At 48.0% G+C, this 16,530-nt stretch overlaps 1 protein-coding gene across 5 annotated transcripts in view; it reads left to right on the top strand.

Moving 5' to 3' along the window:
* RASGRP2 (RAS guanyl releasing protein 2) overlaps positions 1-16,530 on the top strand; it is a 151,193-nt gene that overhangs the window by 95,811 nt on the left and 38,852 nt on the right. For all 5 annotated transcript variants that reach the window (XM_083164806.1, XM_083164805.1, XM_083164807.1 and 2 more), the window contains exons 12-14: positions 3,262-3,377; positions 10,433-10,574; positions 13,001-13,037. In XM_083164806.1, coding sequence (XP_083020932.1) covers positions 3,262-3,377; positions 10,433-10,574; positions 13,001-13,037 — 295 coding nt within the window. The remainder of the gene's footprint in view (positions 1-3,261; positions 3,378-10,432; positions 10,575-13,000; positions 13,038-16,530) is intronic.

The following is a 16,530-nucleotide window of genomic DNA, read 5'->3' as shown; positions in this document are numbered from 1 at the left end:
GGGCCTTTGCCATTGGTGGGCAGCGGGTACACGGGGGGGTGGGGTGGACTGCAGTGGCCTGATAGCAATACACATTGGTGGGCAGCGGGTACACGGGGGGTGGGGTGGACTGCAGTGGCCTGATAGCAATACACATTGGTGGGCAGCGGGTACACAGGGGGGTGGGGTGGACTGCAGTGGCCTGATAGCAATACACATTGGTGGGCAGCGGGTACACGGGGGGTGGGGTGGACTGCAGTGGCCTGATAGCAATACACATTGGTGGGCAGCGGGTACACAGGGGGGTGGGGTGGACTGCAGTGGCCTGATAGCAATACACATTGGTGGGCAGCGGGTACACGGGGGGGTGGGGTGGACTGCAGTGGCCTGATAGCAATACACATTGGTGGGCAGCGGGTACACGGGAGGGGTGAGGTGGACTGCAGTGGCCTGATAGCAATACACATTGGTGGGCAGCGGGTACACGGGGGGTGAGGTGGACTGCAGTGGCCTGATAGCAATACACATTGGTGGGCAGCGGGTACACAGGGGGGTGGGGTGGACTGCAGTGGCCTGATAGCAATACACATTGGTGGGCAGCGGGTACACGGGAGGGGTGAGGTGGACTGCAGTGGCCTGATAGCAATACACATTGGTGGGCAGCGGGTACACGGGGGGGTGGGGTGGACTGCAGTGGCCTGATAGCAATACACATTGGTGGGCAGCGGGTACACGGGGGGTGGGGTGGACTGCAGTGGCCTGATAGCAATACACATTGGTGGGCAGCGGGTACACGGGGGGGTGGGGTGGACTGCAGTGGCCTGATAGCAATACACATTGGTGGGCAGCGGGTACACGGGAGGGGTGAGGTGGACTGCAGTGGCCTGATAGCAATACACATTGGTGGGCAGCGGGTACACGGGGGGGTGGGGTGGACTGCAGTGGCCTGATAGCAATACACATTGGTGGGCAGCGGGTACACGGGGGGTGGGGTGGACTGCAGTGGCCTGATAGCAATACACATTGGTGGGCAGCGGGTACATGGGGGGGGTGAGGTGGACTGCAGTGGCCTGATAGCAATACACATTGGTGGGCAGCGGGTACACGGGGGGGGTGGGGTGGACTGCAGTGGCCTGATAGCAATACACATTGGTGGGCAGCGGGTACACAGGGGGGTGGGGTGGACTGCAGTGGCCTGATAGCAATACACATTGGTGGGCAGCGGGTACACAGGGGGGTGGGGTGGACTGCAGTGGCCTGATAGCAATACACATTGGTGGGCAGCGGGTACACGGGGGGGTGGGGTGGACTGCAGTGGGCTGACAGAAACATACCTGCAGTCCGGTGCACGCTGGAGCAGACGTCGTGTGATCTCTGCTGCATCCACGAGGCTCCAATATGGCTGCGGTGGGAGTGTCCAGGATCTCTGGCGTAAACAACCCGGATCGGATGGATGGTCGCGACGACGTTAGCGCACACAATGTGCTAACGATGTGCATAAAATCAGCACACAATCAGAGGTCGGATAGGCTGATTCTGCTGCAGGAGGCAAAATCTCCAATGCGACATACGACGTGCCGGGAGCGCGCATCCAATCGCAAACGACCAGGATCGTGAGTAAAATACAAACGATTGTGCACCAATTCAGGCACAACCATCCTTACAACCGTCGAAATTTGCCCTAATCGTGCCCTAATCGTTCTGGTGTGTACCAGGCCTAAGAGCGTACAATAATGGTAATTCCCAGTATTAGAACAATACAAATCTTGAAGGTTAAATCAATGGACAAATTATTGTTGTTGTTATTATATTTATAAGTCATACAGTGTTTGACTCTTCAATAGATAATCCTTCGGGCATGTACACTATACCATTTAACTACACAAATAAATGTTCCTTTGTTTTTTTTACATTAATTTACCTGTTTTAAATTCACTTTCATATTGTGAATCTGGAATAGAGAAAAAAACGAGAATTTTTAGTTTCATGTCCCATAAAATCTGTTTCTATGAAACCATCTGGGGGCACTGACGACAATGTGATATAGTGGGTGCTAAAAGGAGCAGGGACATCCGACTAAGGACCTTATACAGGTCCACACGCAAAGCCGAAAAATGTGCAGCTTTGCTTGTGGATTAAACGCCGGCCGCATGACCTCTGCCCTCCACTCACATGCCGAGTTCTAATTTAGCATAAACATTCATTCGCAGCATCCATGCGGGGAGGAAATCATTCTACAGTCACCGACCATTAAATGATTGTTAAGGTGCACACAAATCTAAGACACTCTCTGGTGACTTACAGTAGGTTTGTGTGCCCCCTGTACAGGAAGAAGGCGGGCAGCGGACATGCGGTGATGTCTGCTGCCGCCCCCAGCGCCCAGCGCCACCCCCCGCACTGCTAGATGTGAACGGGATGGCGAATAACCAATTTGCCGTGCCCACATGCGCATACGCACGGTGACAATTCTGAGCGGTATAACATCACTCAGCATACATCGATGTGCCAGCGCTGTGTGATGAGCGATCTGTTATAGTCAATAGCGACATACGGAGCCGCACAACGCTATTGCTATGCCCCCACACACAGAGCGATATAGGGGCATTTTCTGAGTCATATTGTTAAGTTACGTAACATCACCCAGAAAACGGCCTGACATCACTCTGTGTGTAGGCCCCTTAAGAGTAGGTATCGGAAAGGGGCAGTTAAGTTGACTAAGGGTAAACCAGTGGGGCAGGAAATGGGGGGCTCTGTGTCTGATAAAAATGAAATTGAAGGTGTGACGGAAGAGACTCTGTAATAATCCAACATTTTACAGGACACATGATAAAAGGTTGAGGATAGGTTTATACCGAAGCTTAGTCTAGAAGATCGAGTACTTACCAAAAGGATTTCTTTAAATAAAACCACCATAATGTGCACTTGCCACCTTACTTATTACCCCTTTCACATCCCACCCGGGTATTGCCCGGGATAGTGACATGTCGAACCACCGTTGAGATGCGGCGTGAAAAAACCAAAGCGTATAACATGGGTTTGACCAACTCAGCAATTCGACCTGGGTTATAAGAAGGGTTAAACCTGGGTCACCCATCTGAATAATGGGGGGCCTGGGATTAATGTGAAAGCAACTGCCCTGGGATCAAGATCCCGGATGTGAACCTATGTTGAGAGGCCGTATAGTTTAGGTCAATCATTTGATCAATCATTTAAGGCATATTTTGTGCTTCTCATATGATTTTTGTTTTTTCCACAAGCCTATAATGTTTCCTCTATCCACAGTCAGTGTTTAGATTGTTTGATGAAGACGGTGATGGTCACATCTCCCATGAAGAGTTCCACACTGTTCGTAGCAACTTTCCCTATCTCTGTGCCTTTGATGAGATAGATCAAAATCAGTAAGTGTAAACTCATGTTCCTCCATTAGAAGCAGCTATATAATGATATGGAAGAATATGGGGTAAAGTACATGCTTTTAATGTGCCAAACTTAATATATATATATATGCATAATTACATTGAATATATTTTAGTTTTTATAAATGATAAAATAAAAAGATTTCAAGAGTTATTTTTTGCACTAAAGATATATGCATTGGGACAGCATGGTGGCAGCATTGGGACAGCATGGTGGCAGCATTGGGACAGCATGGTGGCAGCATTGGGACAGCATGGTGGCAGCATTGGGACAGTATGGTGGCAGCATTGGGACAGCATGGTGGCAGCATTGGGACAGCATGGTGGCAGCATTGGGACAGCATGGTGGCAGTATTGGGACAGTATGGTGGCAGCATTGGGACAGCATGGTGGCAGCATTGGGACAGCATGGTGGCAGCATTGGGACAGCATGGTGGCAGCATTGGGACAGTATGGTGGCAGCATTGGGACAGTATGGTGGCAGCATTGGGACAGCATGGTGGCAGCATTGGGACAGTATGGTGGCAGCATTGGGACAGCATGGTGGCAGCATTGGGACAGCATGGGGACAGCATGGTGGCAGTATTGGGACAGCATGGTGGCAGTATTGGGACAGCATGGTGGCAGCATTGGGACAGCATGGTGGCAGCATTGGGACAGCATGGTGGCAGCATTGGGACAGTATGGTGGCAGCATTGGGACAGCATGGTGGCAGCATTGGGACAGCATGGTGGCAGCATTGGGACAGTATGGTGGCAGCATGGTGGCACAGGGGCTTGATTTGTTGTCTCTCAGTTTTGTGGTGATTGGTTCAATCAGGGCCTATCTGTTAATAATTAGTTACATCATTTTTACAGACTACTTTTTTCTATGCCATCTGTTACTTATTGAATAAGGGAAGTCATTTTTGCATCATTTTTATGAACTCAGGATTTAGGATTGAAAAAAAAAAAAACTAAATTCCAGGATTCCCAGGATTTAATTGTATAAAACCACAGACATACTCCTGTCTGTTTCTGCCTAGCAAGAGTTCTCATGTGTGTGTGTCCAGGGTAGGAGAAGGTTCTAGCTATACTCCTGTGGGAGGATGGTGGGAGGGTGTAGGAGGTGGATCTGCTTATAACAACAACATCCTGATGTTCTAAATCCCTGTTAGGAATGTTTATGCTGTCCCAATCACACTTCTGCCCTCTTAGCTTCAACCATCCTGGTGAAGATAAGTCTCTCATACGAATGCACTACTTCACCTACCTTTATTCATGTGATGCATCCTGGAAGACACCACTTATCCACCTCCTTCCAGACTCCCTCATTACTCTTCTCCCCCTCCAAAAGTTCCAAAATAGGACTGACTGAAGGATCGGAGGTTCATAAATTTTCATGAGAGCGCATCAGCATTGAGGTGAGGGGCGATGTTGCATCTCAGGTTTGCTTTGTTGAAGGTCCAAAACCAGTAGGACACACAAGCATTCGCATCCAATGTAAGGGCACATGATCTGTGCAGATAGACCCTTAGGAACTCTACTACCCATTTAAATGCCACGCACTCTTGCTCTACAGCAGATGCAGAATTACCATTTTTACCCCTTTTCATGTCACCCACTGTTTTTCCCAGTCACACTCTGCCTGCCCCTGCCTCTTCCTGTCACCCTCTGCCTCTCCCTGTCACCCATTGCTGTGTTGCATATTGTGAACTTGGGATGGGGTGGATCTGACCACCCACATGTTCTGCCACTGCTCTACAGTTAAGTACTTGCGCTGGGTAATAATTTCCGGCTTAAATACAAAATAGTTTTTTTCCTCACAATTCACCTCTTGGGACAGAACTGTCCCAAAAACATCAGTACGCAAAATAATGGTTTCTGAAAGTCCGGTGCTGCAGCACATGATTCATGAAAACCAAAGGGTTATTCTTATTGGAACATTCCCTCTGCGGTAGAGAAGGCTGTTTTTGCTTTGGCAGCAACAGTTAAGGGTATCTACCAGTATCCTTTTGCCAAGTTAAGAGTTGTTAATTATTGGCTTTTCGTTAGATTCTCGACCAGCTCATCAACTCAGAGTAAGCATCTGCGATTATCTGTTGTTTTTTTCCCATGGATGACAGAGAAAACATCCTTGTTTTGTTTTCCAAGATCTATAACCTCACCTCTTTTGGCTGTGACTTAAATGAGACTTTAATGACAATTAGGAGTTTTTATGGCCAACAAAGAGGGTGTGCTGGCATTTCCCTTTCAAGGCTTTAATAAATGTGATAAATCTGTATCTCTCTCATTGTACTTCGGCATACTTTGTAATATTCTTTGTAATTTTCAGACCAACTTGCTCCCACTTACTCTTGCAGGATTTTTGTCGGGCAGCACCCACTTTATGGAATTCACTTCCATGCACATTAAGACTCTCCTCTAGCCTCCAAACTTTCAAGCGTTCCCTGAAAACTCCCCTTTTCAGACAGCTTATCATATTCAGGACCCCCACACAACCTCCAGTAGCATTCTTATCTAATTGCATCCCATAAGGACTGTCCTGTAATCTGGTGGGACTACCATGCCATGGAATTCTATGATTCCCGCCCCCCCCCCCCTAAGGAAAAGACCAGTGTTCTACTCACCCCACCCCCTTGACATCACCTCCCCCTGCCTAACCGTAACTTCCACCACTGGGGAGTCGCTGACGCTATGTTGCCCACATACCCCTATCATGCCTCATAGCCCAGCCTCCTGCTCTCATGCACCCTAACTCCCACCCAGTAGGAGGAGACACTGACTCAGGGTCACCGTCCTGTACTCCTGTGCTGCCACGCTGGACCCTCACACACTGGCAGAAGCTGCACAGTGTCCCACACCCTCCTCTTTAGTCCCCCTTATGCCCACACACCCCTATCACTACCCAGCCTCCTGTTTTCCTGTGTCGTGACCTCCGCCAATGGGGAGCCGCTGACCCAAAAACACCCTACTATACTATTGCACACACACACACTCCCACCTAAACAACCACTTTTTTATTAAACAAAACAATACACACCCCCTTCCAAATCCTATGCTCTCTATTTAACACATTTCACCTATAACTCAAGTTGCAATGCAGGCCATCTTTCATACAATTCTAACCATATTTCTCACAATACAAATGTTCACAAATGAAGGGGGCGTAGCCCCTTACGACGGTGTGAAGAGCGCCCGTAGGGCACGATGAATCACCTAGTTCCAATAATAATGTGCAAGATCTTTATTCCAAAGCAAACAAAAGATCCAAAAAGAAGTGGTATGCTCTTCCTCAATTACCTCCTCAATTCCCAACCTAAACCTTCTGACAGGACTCACCCCCCTTCTCTTTACTTTATACTACTTATAAAGAAGTGTCAGGAATCATCATGCATCACAGCACTACTTATCTGCGTGATGGACTCGTTTTTAGCAGGTTTTGTGTGTGTGTCTACTGAGCGAAAGTAGGAGTACTGATGATTTTGCTGTCATTGTTCCCTGTGCGTTCCAGTTTCAGTGTTGTAGAGTTCCCACCATCTACGCTGCTGGGCGCAACCATGACACTCGGTCCATCTGACCCTTGCTTGTCCAGTAAGACTGCTGTATTAATTCCTTGGTTTCAGGCTTTCATTTGTTTCAATCTTGGACACTGCAGCAATCACTTGTTGCAATGCTGCAATCAGATCTAGGCAAGGGGGATAAAAATCCTGCTCAAGCAATTCATGATTGCCTTGAGCAATGTCACAGAGCAAGCCTCATTTGTGACTCTTGTGTTTGGTCTGCAGTGATGTATACTTGGTTGTATCTCCACACCCCTGGACTAGCTACTTTGGATGCAAGTATGGTATCCTGGTACCTTGCTCCAGCCATTCCTTTTACCAAAAACCAGCTGATACAGTTACCCAGTCCCAGCTGATTCAGTTGCCTGGTACCAGTTGGTTCAGCTCCTCGTTTTTCATCAGTCCTGTCACCTGGTTACAGCAAGTCCAGTTATTCAAGTCCTGCCCATCTCAAGTCTTGCCGGTTTCATTCTTGCTCAAGCTGTTATTACCACGCCTGCCATATGGATACAGCAAAGACACAACTTTCTTGCAGGGGTTCTTAGTAAAGTCTGCCAATGGGTATAGACACTTTGTTCCTCTATATTAGGTCTTAGCCATTTACCCTGGTGATAGCAGACTGTATCACACACAGATTCCTGCTCCTTCACAGAAGTTATCTTAGGCTGCCTAGTTTACAGTACTTGGCTTCTGCTATTGTTCCACTACAGTACATTTTGGATACAGAAAATCCATTTGTCCTGACATAACTTATCAACAAACTTCTAATTCTCTACTACCTCTCCACCTGAGCCTGTACCCTCACAGATAAGTAAAACTCTGTCTCCTGTGCTCATCCCAACCTTAACTAAAATCCGTAATATATCTCTTTATTCCAGAGTCTTTCCTTCACTGTTTAAGTGTGGAGTGATTACTACATTTTGAATGATAAAAATCCTGACCCAAACTCTCTCTGAAAATCCCATTCCATCTCCCTGCGCCCAAGCCCCTTCTAACTTCTTGAGAGATTTGTCTACATTCACCTCACACACTTTGTTAACTCTGTGAATTCTTCTAGATCTATGCTGCATTTGACACTGTTGACCACTCTATCCTTATATAAACACTAAAATATATATTTTGTCTTCAGTACACACCCCTTTCACGGTTCTCAGTCTATGTATCTACTGTAGTCGCTCTTTCTGTGTCCACCTCTCTGGATCCATCGCCTCTATCAATTGCAATATTACAAGGCTTAGTCCTAGGCCCTATGTTTTTCTCAATCTATACCATATTTCAAACTCAGCTCTTTTGGATTCCAGTATCATCTGTATGAATGATACGGAAATCTACCTATCCTGTCCAGATTTGTCAGCATGTGTATTGGTCCATGTCACTCCATGTCTGTCTGCCATTTCACCTTTAATGTCCACTTACCACCTCTACCATTATATTACCAAAACTGAATTCTATTTAGACTGACCAATAGTACTTACCAACCTGACTATCCCTGTTGAGAGCTCGACAATCAGTCCTACCCCACAAGCTCACTGACCAGGTGTCATCTGTGTCTATGAACTGTCCTTTGTACCCCACAATTTATCTGTATCAGAATCATATTATATGTATTTTAAAAAAAGCTACACTGCAAAAACTTTATGTTTATTGCAATAGTCTTCTTACTGGACTTACTAAAAAGTGTCTCTCACCACTACAATCCATTCTGAATACAGCTGAAAGAGGGCATTAACCAAACTATACCAACCTTCATCTCTTCACTTTTCTAAAAATATCTCCCAGCGTGACATCACAAGATTGACATCTCTCATCCGCTGTGATATGCCCCATTATCGATTGCAGGACTTTCTTTGGGATGCACCTATTCTGTGGAATGCAATCCCAAACATAATACAACTCTCTTCTAGTCTCCAAACCTTCAAGCGTTCCCTGAAAACTCACTTCTTTAGGCAAGCTTGCCAAATTCCGAAACTACCTTCATACTCTTCAGAAACTTTCCTTTCCAATTACATCCCCACTGTATATTCCATACATAATCTTTTTTCTCACTTTCACATCATCCTGACCCCTGGCCAACATACAGTCCATCTAGAACCTTTGCACTTGGGTGGACAATAGAGAATTCCTATCCTAGTGTATCAATACCCAATCCCCTTACATTTTAAGTTTGCACTCAAGGCCTCCCTACCTCTATGACTGCTATTACCCAGTTTTATTTTACTGTTGTTTCCAATTGTGAAGAGAAAAGGAATTTGCCGCGCTATATAAACAATGCAATTAATCCATTTAGAACAATACACGACTGTCATTGTTAGGGGTCCTGGACAACGAAGCTAAAATGCTTATGCTCAAACCCTCCCGGAGCAGAGCATAGCCGCTGGGCGTGACTAACCCAGTGGTACCTGTCCCATATTCCTGGTGGCCCAATTCACCCCTTCACCTGGGAAAGCAGAGACAGTCTAGCAGATGATTATCTTCCACTCCTTGTTTACCAGATAGTAGTGGACATCTGTGATTCGGCTACTCTCAATCTATGACTGTGAATAACTGCATCATGGGTCTCCATCTCTTCTGCACACAATTAGGGGAGCCTGCAAGGACCCGAACTGAGTGGGTAAGAACTAAGCCACTGCCCCAGCCCCTTGTGTTTTGAATCCTGTAATACCTAGAATGTAATGATTATAATCCCAGGTATTATTGACACACAAAAACGTCTGGGATCTGGAATCCTGGGATTAGATTCTCTAAATGAATGTGTATTATACGTAGACATGCTTGGGAAGATGAAAATTAATGTAAACCATAAATGAGAAAAGCAATCAAAATGTTACACATTCAACATGTACTTTTGTTTAAAATGGTTTCTTTTGTTTCTCATGTTATTATTTTTTTCCATGAAATATAGGAAAAAACATCCAGATTTTGTTTCTTAACTCCAGGTCAATTTAAAGCATGGCATTGGAGGTTTTCCTGTGCCCTGAACAAATGTGTTCCTCTAAAAAGGGTGTTTTGGCTGTGCTTGTATATTTAGTGCCGAGCTAGATGTTCTATTTTAGCGACTTGTTTTGTTGTCTCTTTGTGTCTGCCGAGCATTATGTTATCTTTCCTGTGTTTGCTGAGTACATCCTTGGAGCCTCTGTGTAAAAAGTGTATTTTTAAAATATGAACAATGTCAACAACTATATGCATTTGCCAAAGCGCGAAAACACTCCACATGGTGGTGAATAGGCTTGTGATAACTCAATACAATGTAAAATACAGGTTTTTAACTTCTGTCCTTTTAAAAGTAGGATTTTGTTAAGTATTTGCCACTGTGTTTCTATAATTTGTGCAAATTGCTTTAAATATATGCATTAACCCATTTGTCACACAACTTTATGGTTATATTTGTGTTTTAATTGAACGTACCAAAATGCTCTGTACTGTAGATGTGAGACCTCTTTGTAGTGGTTTCTCTCCGATTGTTCACTAATGTGTATGTTTTGTGTCTTATGTGTAGGGATGGAAAAATCAGTAAACAGGAGATGACGTCATATTTTCTGAGAGCAAGCTCCGTGTTGGATTGTAAAATGGGATTTATCCACAATTTCTCAGAGCGGACATTCCTACGTCCTGTGTCATGTCAGCACTGTGGAAACCTGGTGTGTGTCTATGCCACAAAATATGTTCAAACAATCTTATTGATAAATTGGTGCAAGGCGTATACATTGTAATAAATATACATAAACTCAAACATAATAAAACACACTATAATTATAGTAGAGTATAGATTCATAGCCATTCTGTAGTCCAGTACTGTAGGTCTACTATTAACAATGTATAAAATATTACATGGGTGCTGTAATCTGAAATGTACTTACTAGACATATCACAGGATGATACAGGAAAGGGACCAATGGGTCAGCACGAGTGTTTATGGCAAGTCTTCATGTGGCAGGCGGTGTATTCATAGGGCCTGATTCAGAGATGGCAGCAGTATCACAACTGCTGTGACATTGTACTCAGTGCTTGTGCTGTAATATGCTAATGTTGCAATTTGCATTTTGTGTAATGTAATTAGACTGAACCTTAACGGCTTCTGTGATCTTCTGCTGCATCAGATAACTCTGCATCATGGGCCTAATTCAGACCTGATCGCAGGACAAATGTGTTCTCAAAATGGGGAAAACCATGTGCACTGCAGGTGGGGCAGATGTAACATGTTCAGAGAGAATTAGATTTGGATGAGTTATTTTGTTTCTGTGCAGGGTAAATACTGGCTGCTTTATTTTACACAGCTGGAGCCAATGAAACTGCACCAAGAACGCAGCCACTGACCTAGGCATGCCAAGAAAAATGGGCCAACATGGCTGATGTTTTCTGCTGGTTGTCACTGCCCCTTCCTGACTATAAACAGCTGCAGCTGCATCATTGCATGCAGAGATCTATACATGCACAGTACAGTTCCTGCACATGCACAGATCGGAAAACATTGGAGATGTATGCACAGAGTCAGACTGCCCCACAGGGGTACAGGGGAAACCCACGGTGGGCCCCACTGCCTAGGGGCCCACCTCCTTCTCTAGGAATCCGGTTTCAGACTGTGCAAATGAATTACACATAATACATATTTTACATTATATTGCACAGGACTGCGGCGCATTCCCTGCAGTGCATTACTGTTATCAATCTGGTACATTATCATGTATCCACTAGCAGTATTTACTATTTACCAGTGGGCCCGGACCATGCACTCTCTAATGGTTAGGTAAGCATCTGGGTTGGATGATCATACCTCCTCTTGAATCTGACCACACCCTTAAATATGAGCCACTAAGGGTGCGTTCCCTGAGTGGACCCTTCATGCCCCAGTCCAACACTGTGGATAAAATGCAACAGGGTGCGATTTAAAAAATAAAATTATGGAGAGACTATTTTGCACCACATCGCATGTAATCGGGTGCAGAATTCACTTGTGATTTCTGAGTAACGGGAATGTGCAATCTTTAGTAAAGGTGCGATGGGGGTGTGCATTGTTTAGTAAAATTTTAGCGAAAAATGGCGTGGGGACCCCTTCCCCGATCATAACCAGCCACTGGCTCTGTGAGCCAGACCTGGTTTCCCAAATACAGAGAAAAAAACAGGAAACTGGCACGGGGGTTTTTTTTGACTGGTTCTGGGTCCAAAAATACAGGACTGGGGTGCAAAATTTGTCGGAGGTCCCCCATATTTTGGACCAGCACCTGGCTCCAACAGCCAGAAGGTCAATGCTATAGCCGGAGACACTTTTTACACAAAGTTCCCCTGGCTTCTACACCACCCCCTGGTCCCAATAAAGGGTTCCCCCCAGGCTTCATCCATCCAGGTTTGAAGCCAGGGGCTGTCCCTGCCACCCCTGGCCTGGGGTTGGTGGGCAGATTTTTGTTTGTAAAAAATAGAATTTAAATAAATCTTTGGGTTGTGCTGGAGAACTATAAATCCCTTTTACCCTTTCCTGGAAATCTCTCAGCACGCCTGCATTTTTCCTGACACTCCCAATAAATAGCCAGGTGACACAAACGCCGGCATCCTGTCAATCCACTTGCGTACGGCCACCAATTAAAAAGATCCTGTCAATCCTGCCAGCCGTACGCATGTGCAGTTGATCGATATTCGCCTGACCTTGGATTTCGCAGCCAGTCCTGGATAATTCCCATAGTTTTAATGGTACGTCCAATATTTGTAATTTAGGAAAGTCCTGATTCATTTGTTGAAAAAGTGGAAACTTATCTTTAGAAGTGTTTAACTATTTTGGTATTTAATTTACGTTGTAAGCAGAATAGAGATGATGGGGGAAGTTTACTAAAGGAAATTTGTAAAAAATAGGTGTATTTGTATCCAGAAATACACTTATTTTTGACATTTACTATCCCAAAGATGTGCTATCAATACCAATACGAATTACCATATTTTCGGTATAGTAAATGTCAAAAATAAGTGTATTTCTGGATACAAGTACACCTATTTTTTACAAATTTCCTTTAGTAAACTTCCCCCCGATATGACATTGTGATATTATTGTAACTAACTGTGACTCTGTCTCTTTCAGATACTTGGAATCTATAAGAAGGGACTGAAATGTCGAGGTAAAATGTAATGTTCCTCATTTGGTAGTAATCTGCTAAGGTATTTTATTACTTTCCAAGTATGACCTCTGATAAAGTTTCTGTGCATATTACAGACAAGGGCATCTCCTATATGGCTCCAAACTCTAGGAGACCCATTTATCATTTTATATTTGCGGCTAATTCCCTGAAAACACAACGTTTTCGGTGGTTAGCCACATATCTTAAGTACCAACCAAATGTTTGACAAAAGGACCGCAGCAGGTATCTCCGATGTCCACTGCCCTTCCTCCTGCCCTGCTCACGGCTGCGTTGCCAATAGTATTAACTCATTATTTTTTATATTAATTTAGGTACAGTATTAAATGTATTAAATGTCAGGCAGCATCTCACCGGGTCCCGTTCTGAGATGGCGGTAGCCCAATGTAGCCTATGGGCTACATACCACATCGCCTGCAGGACAGTGTGGTCAGTGGGTCAGCACTAACCACGCATGCGCAGAACTCCACCGTGGTCAGTGGGTAAGCCCTAACCACACATGTGCAGAACTCCCCCGTGGTCAGTGGATCAGCACTAACCACGCATGCGCAGAACTCCCCCGTGGTCAGTGGGTCAGCCCTAACCACGCATGCGCAGAACTCCCCCGTGGTCAGTGGGTCAGCACTAACCACGCATGCGCAGAACCCCCCGGTGGTCAGTGGGTCAGCACTAACCACGCATGCGCAGAACTCCCCCGTGGTCAGTGGGTCAGCACTAACCACGCATGCGCAGAACTCCCCCCGTGGTCAGTGGGTCAGCACTAACCACGCATGCGCAGAACTCCCCCCGTGGTCAGTGGGTCAGCACTAACCACGCATGCGCAGAACTCCTTCGTGGTCAGTGGGTCAGCACTAACCACGCATGCGCAGAACTCCTTCGTGGTCAGTGGGTCAGCACTAACCACGCATGCGCAGAACTCCCCAATGATCAGTGGGTCAGCCCTAACCACACATGCGCAGAACTCCCCCCTGGTCAGTGGGTCAGCCCTAACCACGCATGCGCAGAACTCCCCCGTGGTCAGTGGGTCAGCACTAACCACACATGTGCAGAACTCCCCCGTGGTCAGTGGGTCAGCACTAACCACACATGTGCAGAACTCCCCCGTGGTCAGTGGGTCAGCCCTAACCACGCATGCGCAGAACTCCCCCGTGGTCAGTGGGTCAGCATTGACCACGCATGAGCAGAACTCCCCCGTGGTCAGTGGGTCAGCCCTAACCACACATGCGCAGAACTCCCCCGTGGTCAGTGGGTCAGCACTAACCACGCATGTGCAGAACTCCCCCGTGGTCAGTGGGTCAGCCCTAACCACGCATGTGCAGAACTCCCCCGTGGTCAGTGGGTCAGCACTAACCACACATGCGCAGAACTCCCCCGTGGTCAGTGGGTCAGCCCTAACCACGCATGCGCAGAACTCCCCCGTGGTCAGTGGGTCAGCACTAACCACGCATGCGCAGAACTCCACCGTGGTCAGTGGGTAAGCCCTAACCACACATGTGCAGAACTCCCCCGTGGTCAGTGGATCAGCACTAACCACGCATGCGCAGAACTCCCCCGTGGTCAGTGGGTCAGCCCTAACCACGCATGCGCAGAACTCCCCCGTGGTCAGTGTGTCAGCACTAACCACGCATGCGCAGAACTCCCCGGTGGTCAGTGGGTCAGCACTAACCACGCATGCGCAGAACCCCCCGGTGGTCAGTGGGTCAGCACTAACCACGCATGCGCAGAACTCCCCCGTGGTCAGTGGGTCAGCACTAACCACGCATGCGCAGAACTCCCCCCGTGGTCAGTGGGTCAGCACTAACCACGCATGCGCAGAACTCCCCCGTGGTCAGTGGGTCAGCACTAACCACGCATGCGCAGAACTCCCCCCGTGGTCAGTGGGTCAGCACTAACCACGCATGCGCAGAACTCCTTCGTGGTCAGTGGGTCAGCACTAACCACGCATGCGCAGAACTCCTTCGTGGTCAGTGGGTCAGCACTAACCACGCATGCGCAGAACTCCCCAATGATCAGTGGGTCAGCCCTAACCACACATGCGCAGAACTCCCCCGTGGTCAGTGGGTCAGCCCTAACCACGCATGCGCAGAACTCCCCCGTGGTCAGTGGGTCAGCCCTAACCACGCATGCGCAGAACTCCCCCGTGGTCAGTGGGTCAGCATTGACCACGCATGAGCAGAACTCCCCCGTGGTCAGTGGGTCAGCCCTAACCACACATGCGCAGAACTCCCCCGTGGTCAGTGGGTCAGCACTAACCACGCATGTGCAGAACTCCCCCGTGGTCAGTGGGTCAGCCCTAACCACGCATGTGCAGAACTCCCCCGTGGTCAGTGGGTCAGCCCTAACCACACATGCGCAGAACTCCCCCGTGGTCAGTGGGTCAGCCCTAACCACGCATGCGCAGAACTCCCCCGTGGTCAGTGGGTCAGCACTAACCACGCATGCGCAGAACTCCACCGTGGTCAGTGGGTAAGCCCTAACCACACATGTGCAGAACTCCCCCGTGGTCAGTGGATCAGCACTAACCACGCATGCGCAGAACTCCCCCGTGGTCAGTGGGTCAGCCCTAACCACGCATGCGCAGAACTCCCCCGTGGTCAGTGTGTCAGCACTAACCACGCATGCGCAGAACTCCCCGGTGGTCAGTGGGTCAGCACTAACCACGCATGCGCAGAACCCCCCGGTGGTCAGTGGGTCAGCACTAACCACGCATGCGCAGAACTCCCCCGTGGTCAGTGGGTCAGCACTAACCACGCATGCGCAGAACTCCCCCCGTGGTCAGTGGGTCAGCACTAACCACGCATGCGCAGAACTCCCCCCGTGGTCAGTGGGTCAGCACTAACCACGCATGCGCAGAACTCCCCCGTGGTCAGTGGGTCAGCACTAACCACGCATGCGCAGAACTCCCCCGTGGTCAGTGGGTCAGCACTAACCACGCATGCGCAGAACTCCCCCCATGGTCAGTGGGTCAGCACTAACCACGCATGCGCAGAACTCCCCCGTGGTCAGTGGGTCAGCCCTAACCAAGCATGCGCAGAACTCCCCCGTGGTCAGTGGGTCAGCACTAACCACGCATGCGCAGAACTCCCCCGTGGTCAGTGGGTCAGCACTAACCACGCATGCGCAGAACTCCCCCCGTGGTCAGTGGGTCAGCACTAACCACGCATGCGCAGAACTCCCCCGTGGTCAGTGGGTCAACACTAACCACGCATGCGCAGAACTCCCCTGTGGTCAGTGGGTCAGCACTAACCACGCATGCGCAGAACTCCCCCGTGGTCAGTGGGTCAACACTAACCACTCATGCGCAGAACTCCCCCGTGGTCAGTGGGTCAACACTAACCACGCATGCGCAGAACTCCCCCGTGGTCAGTGGGTCAGCACTAACCACGCATGCGCAGAACTCCCCCGTGGTCAGTGGGTCAACACTAACCACTCATGCGCAGAACTCCCCCGTGGTCAGTGGGTCAACACTAACCAC

The sequence above is a fragment of the Crinia signifera genome, chromosome 11, assembly GCF_055691185.1.
Source record: "Crinia signifera chromosome 11, ASM5569118v1, whole genome shotgun sequence".
NCBI classification, from domain to species: Eukaryota; Metazoa; Chordata; class Amphibia; order Anura; family Myobatrachidae; genus Crinia; species Crinia signifera.
Note: the sequence above shows the minus strand (reverse complement) of the source record. Positions and strands in the feature narration are given on the sequence as shown.